Source organism: Triticum urartu, chromosome 5A (genome assembly GCF_056163025.1).
Source record: "Triticum urartu cultivar PI428250 chromosome 5A, HENAU_Tu73, whole genome shotgun sequence".
NCBI classification, from domain to species: domain Eukaryota; kingdom Viridiplantae; phylum Streptophyta; class Magnoliopsida; order Poales; family Poaceae; genus Triticum; species Triticum urartu.
This window is the reverse complement of record NC_141877.1, coordinates 63,504,523-63,523,916: the sequence shown is the minus strand read 5'-3', so window position 1 is coordinate 63,523,916 and position 19,394 is coordinate 63,504,523. Positions and strand designations below refer to the sequence as shown.

Below are 19,394 nucleotides of genomic sequence, written 5' to 3'. Positions count from 1 at the left end.
TGATAAAATTAATTTGGCCCATACTAACTAGCCAAATTACATCGTCAACAGTGGCATGCATGCTTTCATGTTCTTTTTGCCGTGTTACTTTATAAAACTGCCATTCTCTAGATAAAAAGTTTTACATGGATAAGCCCCAAAAAACTAAAATTGTCATGCCATTAAAAATGGCATCCTATTTATAGTAAAAAAATGCCATCCCATTATTGATAAAAATGCCATCCTCTCAATAATTGAAATGCCATCCTATTATTGATAAAACCGTCATGCGATTGTAACAAAACTGCCATGCCATTTGAAAGAATGACATGTCTCATTAATCAAAAAATGACATCCTCTTAAAGAAATGCCATGCTACAGAAAATAAAATCGCCATGTTCTTTTTGAGACAAAATAAAACTGCCATCTGAGAAATGAAAAAAATTCAGGATTGAAAATATATATGTGGCATTTTAAACACAGAAGAGTCATGAAGGCTCTCTCAGCCACTAGTGAGCGCCCGAGCACACACATTTTGGAGAGAGAAAAATCAGGCGTTCGTTAGAAGGCTCTGCCCTGAGATTCGTGCTACGGCGGGGACAACGTTCGCTAGGGTTAGGGTTAGCCCCCGGCGAACGGTCGCTCAATAACATGTTCAAAAAAAAAAACTATCTCTTCCCCTTTGGAGACGGCGCCAACTGCCGCCTCCCGCCACCGCGCTGCCGCCTCCGCATCACAGGATCGTTCTTCCTCCGATTTTTTCTCAGATCGAGCAAGACAGAGAAACCTGGGGTAGGGAGAGATGGCGCCGCGGGGCTGCACACGGGGAAGGCGCTCGAAGGGATGAGATCCTGCGCTGGGGAGAGAGCGGAGCAGGGAGGGGGCATGCGTTCGTCGCCGCCGTGGGCATGCTGGCCGCTGCTGCTGGAGGGGATGACGGCGGGCGTCAATTCGTGGCAGAGCAGAGAGGGAGAAGCAGGGTTCGACGCCGGCGTGGGCTTGTTGGCGGCCGCTGCTCGAGGGGAAGACCGTGGTCGGGTCGTGTGGAGGAAGAGAGAGAGCCGACAGGCTTCAGCTGAGATGAGTGAGATTACTATTTCCTTCTGTTGGAGATAGATTGAGAGAGGGAGACTTCAGGTGAGAGAGAAGGGTGCTGATTAGTGTAGTCTGTGATTGAGAGAATGCTTGCTGCTGCTGCTCTGCTTAATGCACATTTAGGTACAGAACAGAGAGCATGCTTGCTAGAATTTTGTTGTTTGTTATTGCAGACTGCTGTGATGGAAAATCATTGTTATTTTAATCTTTTGCAAAATGATCTCAGATTGAAGATTTGCGCTGGACTGAAGAACAATGCAGAAATCTCGAAGGTCCTGAAGAAACTACCCCTCCTGTGATGTTGGGGACGTAGCTGTTTGGTTTCAAATGGTAGTTATAGGATGTTGTCAAAATATAGAACAAGGGAGATGTTTTAGGGGAACTGCTGGAGCTTGATAACTTTTAGGGGGGGTGGTTCTTTTTAGGAGAGTCCCCTGTTTTGAGATATAGGGAAAAAATTAAGGGAACTGCTGGACTTTCCCTAACCTAGCTTATTTTCTGTTCTCCCTTTTGGCCTCGTTTTATTTTCGCCTTTGCTTTTCATTTATAGGTCTAGTTAGCCGCCTAGTTATTTGTTTTTGCTATCTGCCTGCAGTTTTGTTTGTTTTGTTTGTCATTGTAGGTTTGGCGTCTTCTTCTAATAATTTGTTTTGTTCTAGTTCTAAGTTCTGATATACGTAGTTATCATGTTTGTCCCAGATGCGGGCTTCCCACTTCATGAATCAATCAAGGTGCACTACCATAAAAAAGAACTCTGCTCGAAACAAAATATTGGATTATGAGCTAACTTGCAAAATGTTGCTCTCAGGATGATGGCATACCATTGATAGCAATCTGTGCTAGTGGTTGGTACTTGTGGACTTTTAGTCACATGTACCTGCTTTTCTACTTCGATGTTAGTGTATGTGTTTTGTACAGTCGAAATTTTACTTCGTAAAAAATAGCAAGTAGAAGCAATGTAATTCAAATAAATGCCGGTAGTGGGTAATGATGGGATAAAATAGGCCAGAATCTTTGATTGATCCTGCTGATGCTATCAGGCCTCTGAGGCTCTGAATATGAATATCCACCTTCTATTTATACCCCTCTTATTCTGAGGCATGCAAGAGGCAGGCAGACAAGCAGTAGTGATCAGAAGGGGGAAGAAGAAGCGCCATGGCACTTGGAGTCTTTGTGAATTGGAGGGGAAACACCATCAACAAAGAGGTGCATGGCGGAGTCAGAGCAGCATGGTTTTTGTATGGTAATTAAGTCACTACCCTCCGAGTCGTTATTTACAGACACATTTACATATGTGCGGCCATGCAATATCTCACTATAAGCTTGTGAGGTCACAACATTGAATCATTTTTGTATGTTGTTTCCCCTTGCAGTCCTGACTGTGGTAACAAACGTGGTTATTGTCCCAAACTTGTTGAATATGGTTACTTATCTCCACGGAACAATGCATATGGGGGTTTCGGGCTCGGTGACTACAGCTGCTAATTTTTTTGGCGCCACATCCGGGTTTGCAATGATTGGAGCTTTCCTCTCTGACTCCTACATCACTCGGGCCCGAACCATGCTCCTCATTGGTCCATTTATGTTTCTGGTAATATGCATCTTCATCTGTCCAATTATCTACATGATTTCTATTTTTCTAATGATCCAAAGTAGTTAATTTTTTAAAACTAGAACCAGCCAATAATAGAGACGGCAACAAAACATGCGTGTCTTTATGAATTATTTTAAAACATATGTGCCTTTATGAGTAAAAAGGTGAATATGAAATCCTAGTATCTTAAAATTATAGTCTGATAAGTGCTAAAAATGACTAACATAGTATCATAGATTTGATTTGTTTTATTATTGTATTTTTCTTCATTTCGATGTGGCCTCACCAAATTTGAAGGTAGTGTTGTCTGCAATTCTGATGTACATTTCCAAAGCTGAAATTTAGTTGGGAACTTGCTATACATTTACTTTTTGAAAAAGGGAAACAGAGACCCGATTTCGTTAACAAAATCAGTGACAACAATTATTTGAAAAGAAGAAGGTGAAATGTCATCCAACCATTTAGCCTGGCATCTAACAGACACAAACCATAAGCAACAATCAATTTTGGGTGCACAAATTTGAAAGAGGCGTGGTGAGAATGGACTACTAATATACCTTAATAAAACAGCGATGCGATACCGGTGATATGCTGAAACATAAAACTGCCTTATATCTTGTCATGTTTTCATATAACTCAATTCGTGCAAAAGATACAGTACATACTTCGGCATATCCTTGACCATGAAACCCACTTATTAACGCTGATAATGAGGAATTCCTTCATGCCAACATTTATCCGTATTCAAGTAGGGAACTAAGATATGTGATGTTATTGTAGCATGATCGGTCGAACATGCATTAATTTGTGCAGGGATACGGATTGCTCGCACTGCAAGCCTACCTACCCTCCCTCCATCCACCCCCTTGCAATACTGAAGCAGAGCTAAACAATTGCAAACAAGTCCATGGCAAGAACGCTGCCTTATTGTACGTAGGCTTGTATCTGAGTGCAGTTGGTGATGGTTGTATACGGGCTTGCTTGCCGTCCCTTGGAGCAGACCAATTTGACCATGAGGATCCCAAAGAGTCCCACCAGCAGTCCAGCTTCTTTAACTGGTATACCTTCGGAATCTCTTTTGGAGGCTTCGTAGGGCTGATTCTCATAGTGTGGCTCCAAGACTACAAAGGGTGGGATGTCGCACTAGGGTTGTGTGCCGTCATAGTTCTGCTCGGATTGCTCGTAGTTGCTGCTGGTCTTCCTTTCTACCGCAATCAAGTACCACAAGGAAGTCCTCTGACTCGAATACTGCAGGTGGTACAAGCTACTTCCTAGCTCAAAACATAATAGTATGTTGCTTGTGTTGACTTCAATTTTGCTTCTCCCAGGTTCTTGTGGTTGCCTTCCGAAACAGGAAGATTGAAGTTGGTGAGGGGCTAGAAGAAGCGCATGAAATGAGTATTGAGGTGGGGACAGGTTACATTGGCTCACTCTCTCAAACAAATAGTCTGAAGTAAGGCTCAGTTAATCGAACCATTTTCCCTTGCTTGTACTTATCAAGTTGCCATATAGAGTACACCATATGGTTTTGAGAATCCCTTTTCCCTAACTCTGTGATGCATCATGCCAGATTTCTCGATAAAGCTTGCATCAACCGTGGCAAAAAGGGAGACTGGTCAGTCTGCAGTGTGACCAAGGTGGAGGAGACCAAGATTGTACTCCGCTTTCTTCCCATCTTCATCAGCTCCGTGATTGGATACATATCCAACATCATCCTATTCACATTCACCGTGCAGCAAGGCGGCTTGACCAACACAAGGCTCGGCAAGATCCACGTTTCCCCGGCGACACTCTTCGTCATCCCCATCACATTCCAGATGGTGATGCTTGCAATCTATGATCAGTTCATCGTGCCATTCTTGCGAAGGCGCACGGGCTACAGCGGCGGCATCACTCACTTGCAGCGCATCGGCATAGGCTTTGCCTCCATGATACTTGCCTGCGTCATCGCCGCGGTCGTCGAGAAAAAGAGAAAGGAATCTGCGGTGCAGATGTCCCTTTTCTGGCTAGCACCTCAGTTCTTCCTGCTCGGCGTCTCGGACGTGACATCGTTCACTGGCCTCCTTGAGTTCTTCAACAGTGAAGCGCCACGGGGTATGAAGTCGATCGGCACGGCGTTGTTCTGGTGTGATCTCGGGCTGGCGTCGTTGATGGCCACGTTCCTGGTGGATGCAGTGAACGGGGCGACAAGGCATGGTCACCGGGTAGGCTGGCTCGAGGGCACAAGCTTGAACACTAGTCATCTTGACTGGTTCTACTGGGTTGTGGCTGTTGTCGGATTGCTCGGCTTCTTCAACTACCTGTACTGGGCCAACAAGTATGTGTACCAGAACAATCAACGCGTTGCTAACGTTGCGCCAACGGTTGATCAGGATTCGCCTTGACATTCACATACGCATGGTATATTAGTCCCTAGTTTTAAATAGGGCGCTAAGCCACTTAGTGGTGAACCTCTTTTAAATGCTACATCATTGCTATAGCGTGTTATTTAAAATGTTTGTTTATGTGTTTGAATCAAAATTCCTTAGTGCAGGACCTCTTGTAAACGTTATAGCATGCTATTTAAAACCATGATATTAGTACTTCGGAAAATAGAAGGATGTGTGATTCACTATGTCTTGGATTTGTAAGTCTGCAAAGGAGTAATGTACAAGCTTGTACTAGTATTCTGCTGTCATATACAGTATGTGCCTGATTGTTTCCAGTTGATTTGTTGCACTCATCCTTGCTACTCTTTGCCGGAAGAAATGGCTTCTTAGAGCATCTTCAATAGCCATCGAACGCGTCGTGAGCTAAAAACTACCTTGCCGCGCGTCCATCATCTGGTTTTGTGCGGCGGGCAGCGCTGTCTCCAGTAGCCGTGCTAAAATATAGCGCGCGCAGCTCCAGCAGCGTGCAAAAATACAGCACGCGCGACTCTCGCACAAACATATGCATTTCAAAACAGAAGCAAAAAGATCAAACACAAACAAAATAAATCAAAATAAATAGTCCAATTTCGTTATTACAACTCAAACAAACAATTTATCGTTCAATACAACAAATAGTGCAAGAAACACAACAAATAGTTCAACAATACAATATCGAACGCACAAATCATGATGCTCTTTGTCGTTCATTCCATGTCCACCACTCCTTAATGAGATCCTTCTGAAGATCATAATGCGCTGCGGGACGTCGAATGGCATGATAGGAGGCAACAAAACGGGCCACCCTTTCAACCCTCCGTCACACTCGCACGGGATGTCCCAAGAGCTCATACACTGAGTAGACTATATCTTGGCCACACTCATTCTCGATGATCATGTTATGCATGATCACACAAGCGTGCATGATGTACCAAAGCATTTTTTGATCCCAAAATCTAGCCGGTCCTCTCACAATAGCAAATTGGACTTGTAAAATTCCAAAAGCTCTCTCCAAATCTTTTCTAGCCGCCGCCTGAGCATTGTGAAAATCAAGATTTTTCTTACCTTTCGGTTTTTTCAACGGCTTCACAAAGGTTTGCCACTTTGGATAAATGCCATCCGCTAGATAATAGCCATAGTTGTATGTATGGCCATTTGCTACAAACTGCACCGGTGGCAAATCACCATTTGCAATCTTATTCATCAATGGTGACCGGTTGACAATATTGATGTCATTCAAAGATCCAGGCATTCCAAAGAATGCATCCCAAATCCAAGTCTCTTGATCGGCCACTGCTTCAAGAATTATAGTGGAACCTTTTTTTTGGCCGTGGAATTGCCCATGCCATGCCTTTGGACAATTTTTCCAACTCCAATGCATGCAATCTATTGAGCCAAACATACTAGGAAAGTCGCGAGCTTTGTTCATCTCCAATAGACTTACGGCGTCTTCAGTATTAAGAGATCTCAAATACTCCTGGCCAAACACTTGCACAATTCTGACTGCGAAGCGCTTGACACACATGATGGCTTGGCTCTCACCCATAGCCAAGTGATCATCAACTAAATCAGCCGGGATACTGTATGCCAACATACGCAAAGCGGCTGTCACCTTCTGAAAGGTGCTATGCCCGAGCTCTCCGGCGGCATTCCTCCTTTATTGAAAAATCGGTCATGGCTCGCTAGTTTCTCTGCAATGCGCCTGAACAACTCGGTGCTCATCCTAAACAGACGACGAAAATACGACTTGGGGTATGTGGGATTCTCCGCAAAATAATGCCTGATCAATCTGTTGTGGGCATCGATCCTATCCTTTCAAATTTTCTGCCGACCCATAACCGAACCACCGTGCTTTCGGTTTTTTATTGATGTGCATAGCTAGGATCATTGCAAGATCCTCCTCCTCTTCCATATCAAATTCTTCTTCGGAAGAATCATACGACGAACTCATCTATAATGTTCAATACTATGCTATAAAAACTACAATCAACATGCACCAAAATCATGAAGTTTGAGCAATATATACCTTGCAGGCGTTTTGTCGAACACCTTGCCGGCGCCGAGCGGTAGCGAGCGCCCGGGCGCTGTTCGGCGGAGGATGGACGCGCGCGAGGGGCGGCGGGAACTAGAGGGGGGCGGAGGAAGCCGCCGCGACGCGTGGATAGGCCGGGGAGCGCCGGAACGGTCGCCGGATGTCACTGGAGGGGGGGGGGTTGAGTTGCGAGCAAGCGCGCGAGAGCGGGCGCAGCAAATAAGCGGCGCGCGATGGAGTTTCGGCCCGCGCGCCGAACTAGATATGCCATGGCGCGGTTTTTGCGCGCTCGCTGAAGCCATTATACCAGTTGCGCGCGCGGTTTTTACGCGCTCGCTGAAACCACTATACCGGTTGCGCGCGCTAAAATGGGCAATGTTACGACGCGGCGCTTGTTTGGCGCGGTTGTTGAAGATGCTCTTAGGATATCCAGTCCAGGTCGCGCTCCTGGTTGTTTACCTCGGTCGGGATGGGTCGTCGTTGTGTGGTGAGAGGACCGCTCCTCCTCACACCTGCAGGGGAAGGTGGGATTGCTGTGGAGGTAGGGCAACCCCACCGCTCGAGGTCCGCCAAGCTCATCGTCACGCCATGAACTGTCTCGGTCTCCTGCATATCACCATCCGCCGCCGCGGCCGATAGGGTTCGCGCTGTGAGAGAGGGGTGGAATCGTGGAAAAGGTGTTCGCCCGCCGTCTCTATTGCCATCGCCTTTCTGTCTCTCTCTCTCTCATTCTCGTTCGTGGCGGCAGCGAGCCCTGAATCGTCCGCCTCGGCCGAGTCCCCTCTGTCTCTCGCGACCAATTGAACATATAAATCACGCTAGCCAACCCGCCATTCCAACGCCATCACCGGTTGAAACTGGTCCTATACGCTCGATCTGCACTGCTGGCCATGGTCAGCGTACCTTCTGTCGACCTGGTGAAAATCCCGTCGCTCGTTCTTATGTACGTGGCATAATCGGGCTACAGCCACTGACGCATGGGCCAGACTTTTGCGCGGGCCAGCCTTGCAGCGACACAGTGTGTGTGTCTGTGTCCAGATAAAAGCAGGGGCGATTGATCGTGGGTTGCGAGCGTCGTTCGTGGGTTGGCAGGGCATTTTTTCACCGTCCTCGTTTGCACCCAGCGGCGACCCCTCCGCTTCAGCCGCAGCGGGCCCATCTATCGGTCTCGTGGTTGCGGGGCGCTTGTGGTCTTCTGGCCTCATAGGGTTGCGGGGCGCTTGTTGCGGGATTGACCGAGCCGATCGTGGGCGTCTTATCCACCAATCCCGCGTCCTTCTCGAGCCCCACATCCCTCCTCCCCATCAATCCCCCGTCCTACTCCAGCCATGCCTCGCCGCCACCTCTCCTTCCCCATTCATCCTCTCGATCCGCTGCCGCCGCCATATCTCTCCCCCCCACACATCCTCTCTCCTCGTCACATCTGGCCGGAGGAGAACATTGCGGCGGCATCTCCTGGCGATGGCAGTGAGGGCGGGTGAGGCTGCAAGGCGACGAGCCAAGGCGGCGGAGGATCCGGTTCGTATGCTGCTGTTGTTGCCGATGGACGGATGAGGCGCTCTCAGGTCACTCCCCACGGGCCTCCTTCGTCTCCCAAGTCTCAACCATGGCCGGCTCCAACCCCTCCTCTGTTGTTGTTGTGCTCCTGTAGGAGGAGAAGAAGAAGAGTAGGCATGATCTCTGTATACATCCAGTGTATTTGGTTGGATTACTTTCGTTCTCTGAGAAATTTGGTGAGTCCAAGATTTAGTTTCCTTGTTGAATAGACAACATATAGGATGAGAATGTGTATGTTTGCTGATTTTGGTGGTTTGGACATGGATTTGAGGGTAGAGAAGGGACACAGGAAGAGTATTTGGTAGAGGGATGTGTCCAACACTATTGTATGAATTAAATACACACTACCTGTTTGATAAAATGCAAGTAGTATAATTCTCGTTGTACTTTGGTTTCACAATCTTTCTGTTGTTTTTCTTCATGTAGCATCATTTTTTATTGCAGGCATTGATATATTTCCATTTGTGCTCATGCTAGGCAATATAAAGTCTTTAGTCTGCACATTATTTGATTTCCAGCTGCTCATTATCCCATCATTTTTTATTGCAGGCATTGAAAAATAAAAGAAATAAGAGACCCACGGTCTGTACTTAAGGTATGTTCTTCTTGCTCCTCCTCATGTGGTTTCATTCGTCGCCTAGGTTGCTGCTTACTATGGCTGCCCTTGTTCTGCCAGGTCTAGGATCTGCTAGGTTGGTGGATCTGCGAGCTTGCGGTTCCTGTTGTTGATCAACCGCTGCTTCGGTGGAGGTGTGTTCTGCTTGATTCTCCCCTTCTTTGTGTTTACCATGGTTGTTTGTGCTTTAAACTAGGGGAATGCTTGTATTACTTTATCTTGGCTACTTCTCCTTCAGAATCTATATATCTTGATTATTTTCTCCTCCCCGTTATATTACTTATGTGCAATTCTTCTCCTTGTATTCGTTGAGAGGGAGTGTCATAAGTAAAATAGGAGTCAGCTTATTGTCCTTTTTGGCCTCAGTTACATGAAGTAATGAACAAATGTGTGATGTCCCATGCCTGCAAGAAAGAGCTTCAGTCAGTTGCTTCGGTCTGTGCCTGTTCCTTTATGGCCAGTAGACTAAACTCTTTCGGCTCATAGATTCTTTGTGCTGGTACAGAATTTGGAGTTAACTAAAGTCGGATAATAATCGCATTATTCATGTATAGCATGACTAATCCAGGTTATTGCAAAAAACTTTCAGGTTTAATCAACCAAGTGAGTGCAGTAGCAAACCAGCTGTGCGGCTTATAGGAGCACTTGCGCCATCTTTGTAATGGTAAACACCATTCCCTTGATTGTTGATTAGTCATCTTCTCCTCATGATATGATACTGGAAGGATGTCATGATGGAACGGTATCTTTTTTGCATGTACAAAATTATTTTCTTAATTTAAATCCGATAACTGCCCAGTTTTGTTAGAACATGCCATACTGAGAATTTTCATGGTTGGATTTTGATGTTTCCAGGTTGCTTTATGGAGGTCTCCACAGGCTTGCCGTTAGAAGACATTTTAATGGTTTGTTATCTCCCTTTCCATTGTTTTCTATCACTTGTGCCATTCAGATGACGTGTCTGACTCAGGAACTGCTTACTTTCACATGCTAAAGAGCAAACAATTGGATTTGTTGTACTGCATATCTCTTATTTTTTCGTTTGTGTGTTATATTAACTAGCTGTTCTGGTTAAGGTACTGCTGAATCTGTTCCCACCAGAGCCCTCTCGTGGGCACGATATATATGTAAGGTACTAAGTTGTGTTATACTTCTATTCCCTTCCAAAGGGTAAACACTGAGTCTGACCCATATCATTTTGACAGTGAGGAAAACACAAACACCCTTGTCACTACTGGAGAGGATGGCCTAAAATTCTGGGATTTAAGGTAGCATAAACTCTACTAGGAATTGTGCAATCAATAGTTCAAATCTTTGTTGTCGACAAAACTACTCTTTGTCAGGCCATTTCTGATAGCATATATGGAGCTGTGTCGAGGCTTATGCTTTGTAACAGATCCATCCAAATTAAACAACTTAGTAAAGATCCAAATGGCAGTAAGATAAAGATGCATGGACTAATATCACCAGATACCTCGTTAGGCATGTTCTCATTTTGATATTTAAGATATAAAAGAACAATGCTTTGTAACAGATCCAAATTAAACAACTTAGTAAAGATCCAAATGGCAGTAAGATAAATATGCATGGACTAATATCACCAGATGCCTTGTTAGGCATGTTCTCATTTTGATATTTAAGATATAAAAGAATAACTGTCATAGTGTTTTATTTATATTTGAACTTTACTAAAGATATGTTCAAATTCGTACCTGCAGTCAAATATCTATTGCCTGACATCTGCTTTCTACCTCTGGTTATTAAGTACATATGCATATAAAGTGTTCTCTCTATTGCTTCATTAAATTCCGGACTTTATGCCTGTTACTTAATGATGGACTCTATGTTGATAAAATTAATATTTTGGTGCACCACATACTGATAAGAAAAATATACTGAACAAATGTTTCTTCTACATTATCAATACTACATATATCTGCCATTGATTCTCATGTTGTGATGCCTTTTCTTTTACATGAAGTGAATTTGCACCTTGGGTGGGGTGACGAGGTTGCTGCGGCTAGGCTGCCGATTGGCCAAGCAAACTGTCACACCCTCAATGCGACTATAGCTCCCACGTGTTGAGGCACGACTTAGAGACATAATCGCATTGAAGGCATATGTCGCAAGTTAGGCAATCTTCACAACATCCCATGTAATATGAATAATAAAGGGGAGAACATAGTTGGCTTACACTCACCACGTCAATCAAGAACATAAATAACATTACATCATCCAAACACTCATGGCCCGACTATGGCGCCAAAATAAAAGAGAACCCAACATGCGACACGGTTCCAATCACCCCCAACTGGGCACCACTACTGATCTTCAGGAAAAGAGACATAGTAACGCTGAGAGTCCTCGTCGAACTTCCACTTGAGCTCGTACTCGTCACCTGGAGCGGAATCACCTGGACCTGCATCTGAAGTTATAGTATCTGTGAGTCACAGGGACTCAGCAATCTCGCACCCTCGCGATCAAGACTATTTAAGCTTATAGGAAGGGTAAGGCAAATATATGTGGAGCTGCAGCAAGCGACTAGCAAGTATGGTGGCTAACTTATTCGCAAAGGAGAGCGAGAAGAGAAGGCAAAGCGCGAGCGAGAAACTAGAGAGCTATCTGCGCAAACATTACTCCAACACCGTGTCCACTTCCCGGACTCCGCCGAGAAGAGGCCATCACGGTAACACACTCGGTTGATTTATTTTAATTAATTAAGGTTCAAGTTATCTACAACCGGACATTAACAAATTCCCATCTGCCCATAACCGCGGGCACGGCTTTCGAAAGTTCAAACCCTGCAGGGGAGTCCCAACTTAGCCCATGACAAGCTCTCACGGTCAACGAAGGAATAGACCTCCACCCGAGACACACCGATCAGACTCGGTACAACAAGACAATTCGACAGGTTAAAACAAGACCAGCAACACCGCCCGAATGTGCTGACAAATCCCGATAGGAGCTGCACATATCTCTTTCTTAGGGCACACTTAGATAGGTCAAGCTACGAGTAAAACCAACCCTCAAGTTTCCCCGAGGTGGCCCCGTAGGCTGCCCAGTTCGGACCAACACTCAGAGGGAGCACTGGCCGGGGGGGGGGGGGGTTAAACAAGATGACCCTTGGGCTCCGGTAACCCAAGGGAAAAAGAGGCTAGGTGGCGAATGGTAAAACTAAGGTTGGGCATTGCTGGAAAAGCTTTAATCAAGGCGAAATATCAAGGGGTTCCATTATAACCCAACCGCATAAGGAACGCAAAATCCGGGAACATAACACCGATATGACGGAAACTAGGGCGGCAAGAGTGGAACAAAACACTAGGCGAGAGGTCGAGCCTTCCACCCTTTACCAAGTATATAGATGCATTAAGATAACATAGCAATATAATGATATCCCAACAAGTAAATAAAAGATGTTCCAACGAGGAACGGCCTCCAATCTTCACCTGCAACTAGCAACGCTATAAGAGGGGCTGAGCAAAGCGGTAACATAGCCAATCAACGGTTTGCTAGGACATGGTGGGTTAGAGGCTGAACATGGCAATTTGGGAGGCATGATAAGCAAGTGGTAGGCATCGTAGCATAGGCATAGCAAAAGAGCGAGCATCTAGCAAAGCAAAGATAGTAGTGATTTCGAGGGTATGATCATCTTGCCTGCAAAGTTACTGGATCCTCGAAAGCAAACTCAACGGGCTCCTCGTTAGCGAACTCGTCTCCCGGCTCTACCCAAACAAGACAAACAAGCAACAAGGATACAATCAACCACGTGCAAACTCAAACAACACAATGCAAAGATGACATGCTATGCGGGATGCGATGTGTGATGCCAAATGCAAGATATGACAGGAAAAGCATGAACCTGGCCTCAACTTGGAATTTCAAAGGTGCCACTGGAAAGATGAGATGAAATCGCTTGAAAACGATATAAAGATCATCGGAATCGGAGTTACGGTTTGGAAATGGCAAGCGTTTTAAGAATGACATCGGTCTGCAATTTACAGCAAGTAGGCATCTAAATGCAATGAAATGAACATGCTACAGCCACCAAACATGACAACAAAATACATGGCAGGGATGCACACAAGATGCTTAACAAAAGACTAGCACTGAGCCACGGCCAATTCATCCATTATGAGGTTCAAACAAGCATGGCAAAAACGCAAATGCAAAACAGATTCCAGACTTAGTGAAATTAACACTTGTCTGAAATTTCAGATCACGAAGCCCTCTTCGGAGCAGCAAAACAACATGATACATGACCTGATTAAGGCAAGTAAGAACATGGCATGGAGCTACTCAACAAGCTTAACAAAAGACCCAAAGTGACCTGGGGACAAAAGGGTTCACAAATTATACTAACGGGCACACGAACATAGCTAAAACACAATCAGTTTTCAGACTTAGTGAAAACTGAGACATGCTGAAATATAACTCACGAAGGCACGTAAACGAGCTCAATGCACTCACTACGGTGCAAGTCATGGCAAGGCAAACATACATCCATTAAGAAGACACAAAATGCTAGCTAGACATGGCAAGAACAATGGCATAGCATGCACGGATCAACTACAATAACATCGGCAAAATCGCAAACAAGTTGACGATCTGCCTAGATTCACAACGAAGCAAAAGTAGAGCTCGATTGACTCAAGCTAGGATGCTTCATAATTGCAAACAAAGACATGGATGGATCGAGCATAACATGATTAGCAAAACTCCTTTATTGATCATCCTCAAAAGAGGCACGGATCACTAGGAAACAAGCTGAGCATATGGCATCATGAACTAAATAATTCCAGATTTAGTGAAAACTACTAAGTCTCTGAAAACAGATTTACCGGGTGCCTCACTTTGCAAGCTTGCACAAGTCACCACACACATCCTAAAAATGCATGGGTTGCACCTCTGGAAAGAAGACAAAATCCTTAACAAAACATATGAAGGACTCACAGGCATATCATGCACACAACAATTATGGCAAAAATGACAAAAGTCTAAGATGAACTAGCAGATCTGACAATTAACTCACGAAGCCTCCTTCTAACAGCATTTCGGACATCAAGATGAGCTTAAATGAAAATGATGCAATGGAATGAAATGATGTACTCGTCGAGACGAACATTTTGATATACTATATGCCCAAATCGGAGCTACGGATGCGGAGATACGGCCGGTCAAAGTATGCACAAAAAATTAGGGGGAGAGGGGAAGTTAAACGAGGAGTCCAGATCTGGATCTGGCGCGCGGATCGAGGAGATCGCCGGAATTCGCACTGTAGCTGGCCGGAGTCGATGGAGGGGGCCGGAGCAGCGGGGAGAGGCCGGGGCGGCGTGGTACTTGGAGGGAGAGGCCGGGGCGTGGTGCGGCGGCGCCGGCGGGCGCGGACGGCGGCGGTGGCCCGCCGGAGCGGCGCGGGCGGCGATGGTGCGGCGAGGGGGCGAGGCGGCGGCCGATCACCGGAGTTGGCACGGCGGCGGGGCGGCCGGGCTCGAAGACGGAGGCGGCGGGGCGCGGGTGCTGGGCGGCGGCGGCTCCGGGCCGGGAGGGCCCCGCACGGGCCGGCGGCGCGATCGGCGAAGTGGGGCGCGGGGCGGCGAATCGGCGACTGCCACGTGGCGGCGGTGGCGGATCCGGACGCGTCCGGCTCCGTCCGGACGTGTCCGGCGGCGGCGGAGGAGATTTTAGGGTTTCGTGGGGGAGGAGAGATCCGAAAAACGGGGGGCTATTTATAGGCATAAGTGGAGCTAGGAGAGTCCAAATGAGGTGCGGTTTTCGGCCACGCGATCGTGATCAAACGCTCTAGGACATGTAGCAGAGTTTGGTGGGTTTTGGGCCAAATTGGAGGGGTGTTGGGCTGCAACACACACGAGGCCTTTTCGGTCCCTCGGTTAACCGTTGGAGTATCAAACGAAGTCCAAATGGTACGAAACTTGACAGGCGGTCTACAGGTAGTAAACCAAGGCCGCTTGGCAAGTCTCGGTTCAATCCGGAAATGTTTAATCCCCACACACGAAAGAAAGCTATAAATGACCACCGGAGGAGAACGAAGCGCCGGAATGCAAATCGGACAACAGGGAAAATGCTCGGATGCATGAGACGAATACGTATGCAAATGCAATGCATATGATGACATGATATGAGATGCATGACAATGACAACAACACACGGAGACAAAGACCCGAACCCGAGAAATAAATATAACTTAACGCCGGAAACGACAAGAGTTGGAGTACAAATTGGGAAAGTTACATCCGGGGTGTTACACAAACCCTACTGTGTCTACACCTCTGCATGGGTACTTGCCGCTTTTGTAAACCTCACTGTCATAACTGGAATGAATTGCAAATAAAATTGTAAGTTTCCTCGCGTATTCTCACTTCATTTGAAGCACTTTCCACATCTGATAGCCCGGGTGGGATATAAATGGAACTTTTACTTAGATAGTTGCATTCTAAAATATGTCTATATACATCCATATGTAGTCCAAATAGTAATCTCTAAAAACACTTATATTTAGGAACGGAGGGAGTAATTCTCTGACAAGTTCCTATTGATTACATGTACGCATGGTTTATTTTCTACAGTTGGAAAAGGTCCTAAAATATCGTCGACATGGTTTATGTATGGTCAGCAAAGGCCTTAAGCATATCTTCTGCAAGTTTTTGTTAGTTATCACTTCATAGCTTGGTCAAACTTTTTGGCCGGTGACAAGTTATAGGTAAGGTCTCCATCCTCTCCTTTATTTCTTTGGATCACTACAGTTCTTATAGCTTTCCGAATCATGCATGCCATGGTGCAAACTCAAATATGTAAATAATGCGTTTCCTTTTTTTTGCTTGTCACTCTTGCTCTTATCAGGCAAAGGAACATATAAAGAACTAATTATTGTGGTGGATCTTGCATTTCTGATTATCCATTATCCATTACTTCTAAAACAGCAGCAGGTGGGTGAATGATTGGCTACCAACAGTTCCATATACTTCATCAGCTTTGTGATAGTAAGCATAGTAACATGTTCAAATATATGTCCCAGGCGAACCAGCTGCTTAAGTACCATTCTTATATTTAGCTTCGTGCTTATAATTCTTTTGTGCCATCTATGATGAACTCCACACAGCCTTATGTTTAGATGTGGCATGCTCCATGCTATGAACATTGTAATCCTCTATCATTAGCTTTCTTTCCTTATACTACATATGTATAATGATCATCAATATATACCCACATAATACTTGGTTATAGTTAGCATCTTGCGCCATGGGCGCAACGGGTCATCTAGACACAACAAAAGCGCCAAACCATCAACCTAGACAACAATATTAATGTTCGTAGACTGCGAAAGATCATCCAGAACACCACCACACCTAATCACTAGTATGTCTGCCACATGATAGAAACATTTGCTACAGACGGCAAAAGGATGGTAATCCTTTGCAATTACTTTGTTTTGTTTCATACAATGACATCGTATAAAATGATATACTAACCTTTACTTTCATTTTCAGTATTTTGGGGTTCCCTTTTCTAAGAGCTCCCTTTTCCCACACATGGATGCTGACCATGGTGAACTGCCAATCACTACTGGAGACGGAACTACCGCTGTCACAGCCCGCTTTATCATGGGTGTTGACAAAAGGGCCACCATCACTAGAGGCTGGAGTGACTTCTTCCGTCAGGCGCACATGGAGAAAGGTCAAGCATATGCTTTCGACTTCAAATGCACTTCCAAGGGACTGCGCCTGATCGTCTACTCAATATAAGCAAGTTGCAAGAGCCCCTTGTTATATAACTTAGCATTAGTATAGATGCCTACTAAGACTTTTATGTTTATCATTTGTCTATTGCATGTTCTCTGCTCATTGCAGGTATGCAAGCTCTGCCTTTTGAAACTCTTGGTGTAAAGAAAAATATTGTTGTTTGCCCTATCAAGAATATTAGCTCGAATAAGTCCAGATGTATGCTAACTGAAAAGGCTATTATGCGTTTATTTTCATATGTTTCGTTTTGTACCTACATATTTTAATGCACACTCTTTCAATACTTGGCTGCCGCTCGGCCTTTGCGCCATGGGCGCAACGGGTCATCTAGTTTGATAAAATGACACATCTTTCCTTGGAGTTTGATCTAGCGACACACTTTTCCTTTTATTTTTTTTCACAATTTATACCATGATATATTTATAGTTGCCAGTTGTACATGGTAGTACATGAGCTGACTACACAAATTACATAATAAAGTCTAAAAAACTAGCAAATCTTTGAGATTTTCAAACTCTTTCTTCTTTCTTGTACTTATCTCAAGGCAGCCGCAGAAAATAATAAAAGTATCAAGCCACAGGCATGTAAATACCAACGAGGGTTCTCCCATAATTTTAATTTGGGCCGGCTACAATACACGCACGTAGCTATTAACGTAATCAACCAACATCGGAAAGAGTACCAACATCGGTATTCTAGGACAAAAAACCGAACAGCTAGGTCGACGTCGCTGGGAGTCGAGAGTATGAATCATCATTGTCGAGGGCATAGCAGCTGAGATAGATATTGTGAGGACAATCCTCCTCGTGGTGACCAAGAGGAAAAAAGTCCAAAATCGATCCGACGAAACAAGATCTGAAGGATCATACCTAGATAAAATAAATCTTCCAACACTACCATTAAGGTCGAGAAGGGGATCACGTCGTCGAACGAAGGCCCAAAGATTATTTATTGTAGACGATACCATCTCCAATGAAGAAGAAGATGGCTACTAAAACCCTAAACTAATCTAAATGAAAATACTACTATTATTAAGAACTCCACTCATAGATCCCCCCCCCCCCCCCCGCCCGCACGTTCGAACCCCGGCGAGGCCGGCCAGAGGAGGGGGAACCGATCTATGGTGGAGACGGAGGTGGCGGCGGGCCGCTGGGTTTAGAGGAGGACATGTTGAGTGAGGGGAGGAAGATGACGTATCTGGTGCACCGGCACTTCTTGTGCTACCGGTGCACCAAACGTGTAAACATGTTCAAAAGAATCCAAGAAAAAATGGGTGTATTGACAAAACATCAATCTATGTTGTCACAAAAATTCAAACTAAAATTTAAAACATTGCTTGAGATATAAATATGAAAAATGTGACATCAATGTAATAATGGGCCAAATCTAAAGCCCAACTTGTGTTGTGTACTATTCAATGTTGAATTTGTCATTTTTGTATCTTGAGCTATGTTCCAAATTTTGTTTTGAAATTTTGTGGCAACGTACACTAATGTTATGTGAATGTGCTATATTTTTTCCTGTTTTTTTGGACAATTGAAAGTGTGCTAAGCGAATCTGGTGCACCGGTAGCACAAGAAGCTCTGGTGCACCAGATATGTTCTCGGGGAGGAAACTTTCACCTTTTGTTTAAAAATATATTGACCATGTATTAAAAAACGTTGACCTTATATATGAAAAATGTTTAAAAAAGCATTTGAATTTTGTAAAAAATGTGTGTACAAAATGTTGACCATGTATTAAAAAGGTTAAACTTGTATTTAAAAAATGGGGGCTGCTAGGCGTCCGCCGGTGGATGAATTGGAAACATCCGCCGCCCGGCTGGTCGTTGGATGGACGCGCTGCTGGCCGTCCAATGTACAACCCACGTTTCCCACCTCCGTTCCGCAACAAGCGCGATGTTGCAGAAACAAGCCCACGTCCCATCTTTGCAACAAATGTGTTGCTGCAGTCCGCCCTATGAAACAGCTTGCTTGTTGCAATCACTTAAATATGTTTTACTTGCAGCAAAGATCATGTTGTGATTTCTTTGCAACTGAGATCTTATTGCAGAAAATTAGCCGAAAATTTCCGCAATAATTGTCTTGCTACGGAATTTTTCCGCAATAGAGGCCTTGTTGCAGAAAATAAAATTAGCCGAAAATCGCAACCATTGTCTTGCTACATAATTTTTCCACAATAGAGGTCTTGTTGCAGAAAATAAAATTAGCCGAAAATTTCGGCAACAATTGTCTTGCTACAGAATTTTTCCGCAACAAGGTCTTGTTGCAGAAAACAAAATTAGCCGAAAATTTCCGCAACAATTGTCTTGCTACAGATTTTTTTCCGCAACAGAGGCCTTGTTGCAGAAATTTTA

At 44.9% G+C, this 19,394-nt stretch overlaps 1 protein-coding gene and 1 long non-coding RNA gene across 10 annotated transcripts; both read left to right on the top strand.

Moving 5' to 3' along the window:
* Nucleotides 1–624: 624 nt before the first annotated feature.
* On the top strand, nucleotides 625–5,345 carry LOC147968056 (protein NRT1/ PTR FAMILY 4.5-like). 2 transcript variants are annotated; one of them, XM_087525512.1, is made up of 7 exons: nucleotides 625–1,197; nucleotides 1,301–1,805; nucleotides 1,883–2,317; nucleotides 2,448–2,665; nucleotides 3,482–3,922; nucleotides 3,997–4,121; nucleotides 4,239–5,345. In XM_087525512.1, the coding sequence occupies exons 3-7, from the start codon at nucleotides 2,230–2,232 to the stop codon at nucleotides 5,050–5,052; spliced, it is 1,686 nt and encodes a 561-aa protein (XP_087381638.1). In that variant the 5' UTR covers nucleotides 625–1,197; nucleotides 1,301–1,805; nucleotides 1,883–2,229; the 3' UTR covers nucleotides 5,053–5,345. The 2 variants fall into 2 exon arrangements, with proteins under 2 accessions (XP_087381638.1, XP_087381639.1); XM_087525513.1 differs by having other exon boundaries at nucleotides 625–1,116; nucleotides 1,301–2,317.
* A 2,955-nt stretch (nucleotides 5,346–8,300) lies between these two features.
* LOC147968055 (uncharacterized) lies at nucleotides 8,301–17,274 on the top strand. 8 transcript variants are annotated; one of them, XR_015603988.1, is made up of 10 exons: nucleotides 8,301–8,841; nucleotides 9,215–9,260; nucleotides 9,342–9,415; nucleotides 9,871–9,945; nucleotides 10,137–10,186; nucleotides 10,358–10,413; nucleotides 10,487–10,549; nucleotides 15,866–15,999; nucleotides 16,220–16,279; nucleotides 16,787–17,274. It is a non-coding gene; the product is annotated as an uncharacterized LOC147968055 (long non-coding RNA). The 8 variants fall into 8 exon arrangements; XR_015603984.1 differs by having other exon boundaries at nucleotides 8,306–8,673; nucleotides 8,760–8,841; nucleotides 15,866–16,225; XR_015603983.1 differs by having other exon boundaries at nucleotides 8,306–8,841; nucleotides 16,140–16,225.
* Nucleotides 17,275–19,394: the final 2,120 nt, after the last annotated feature.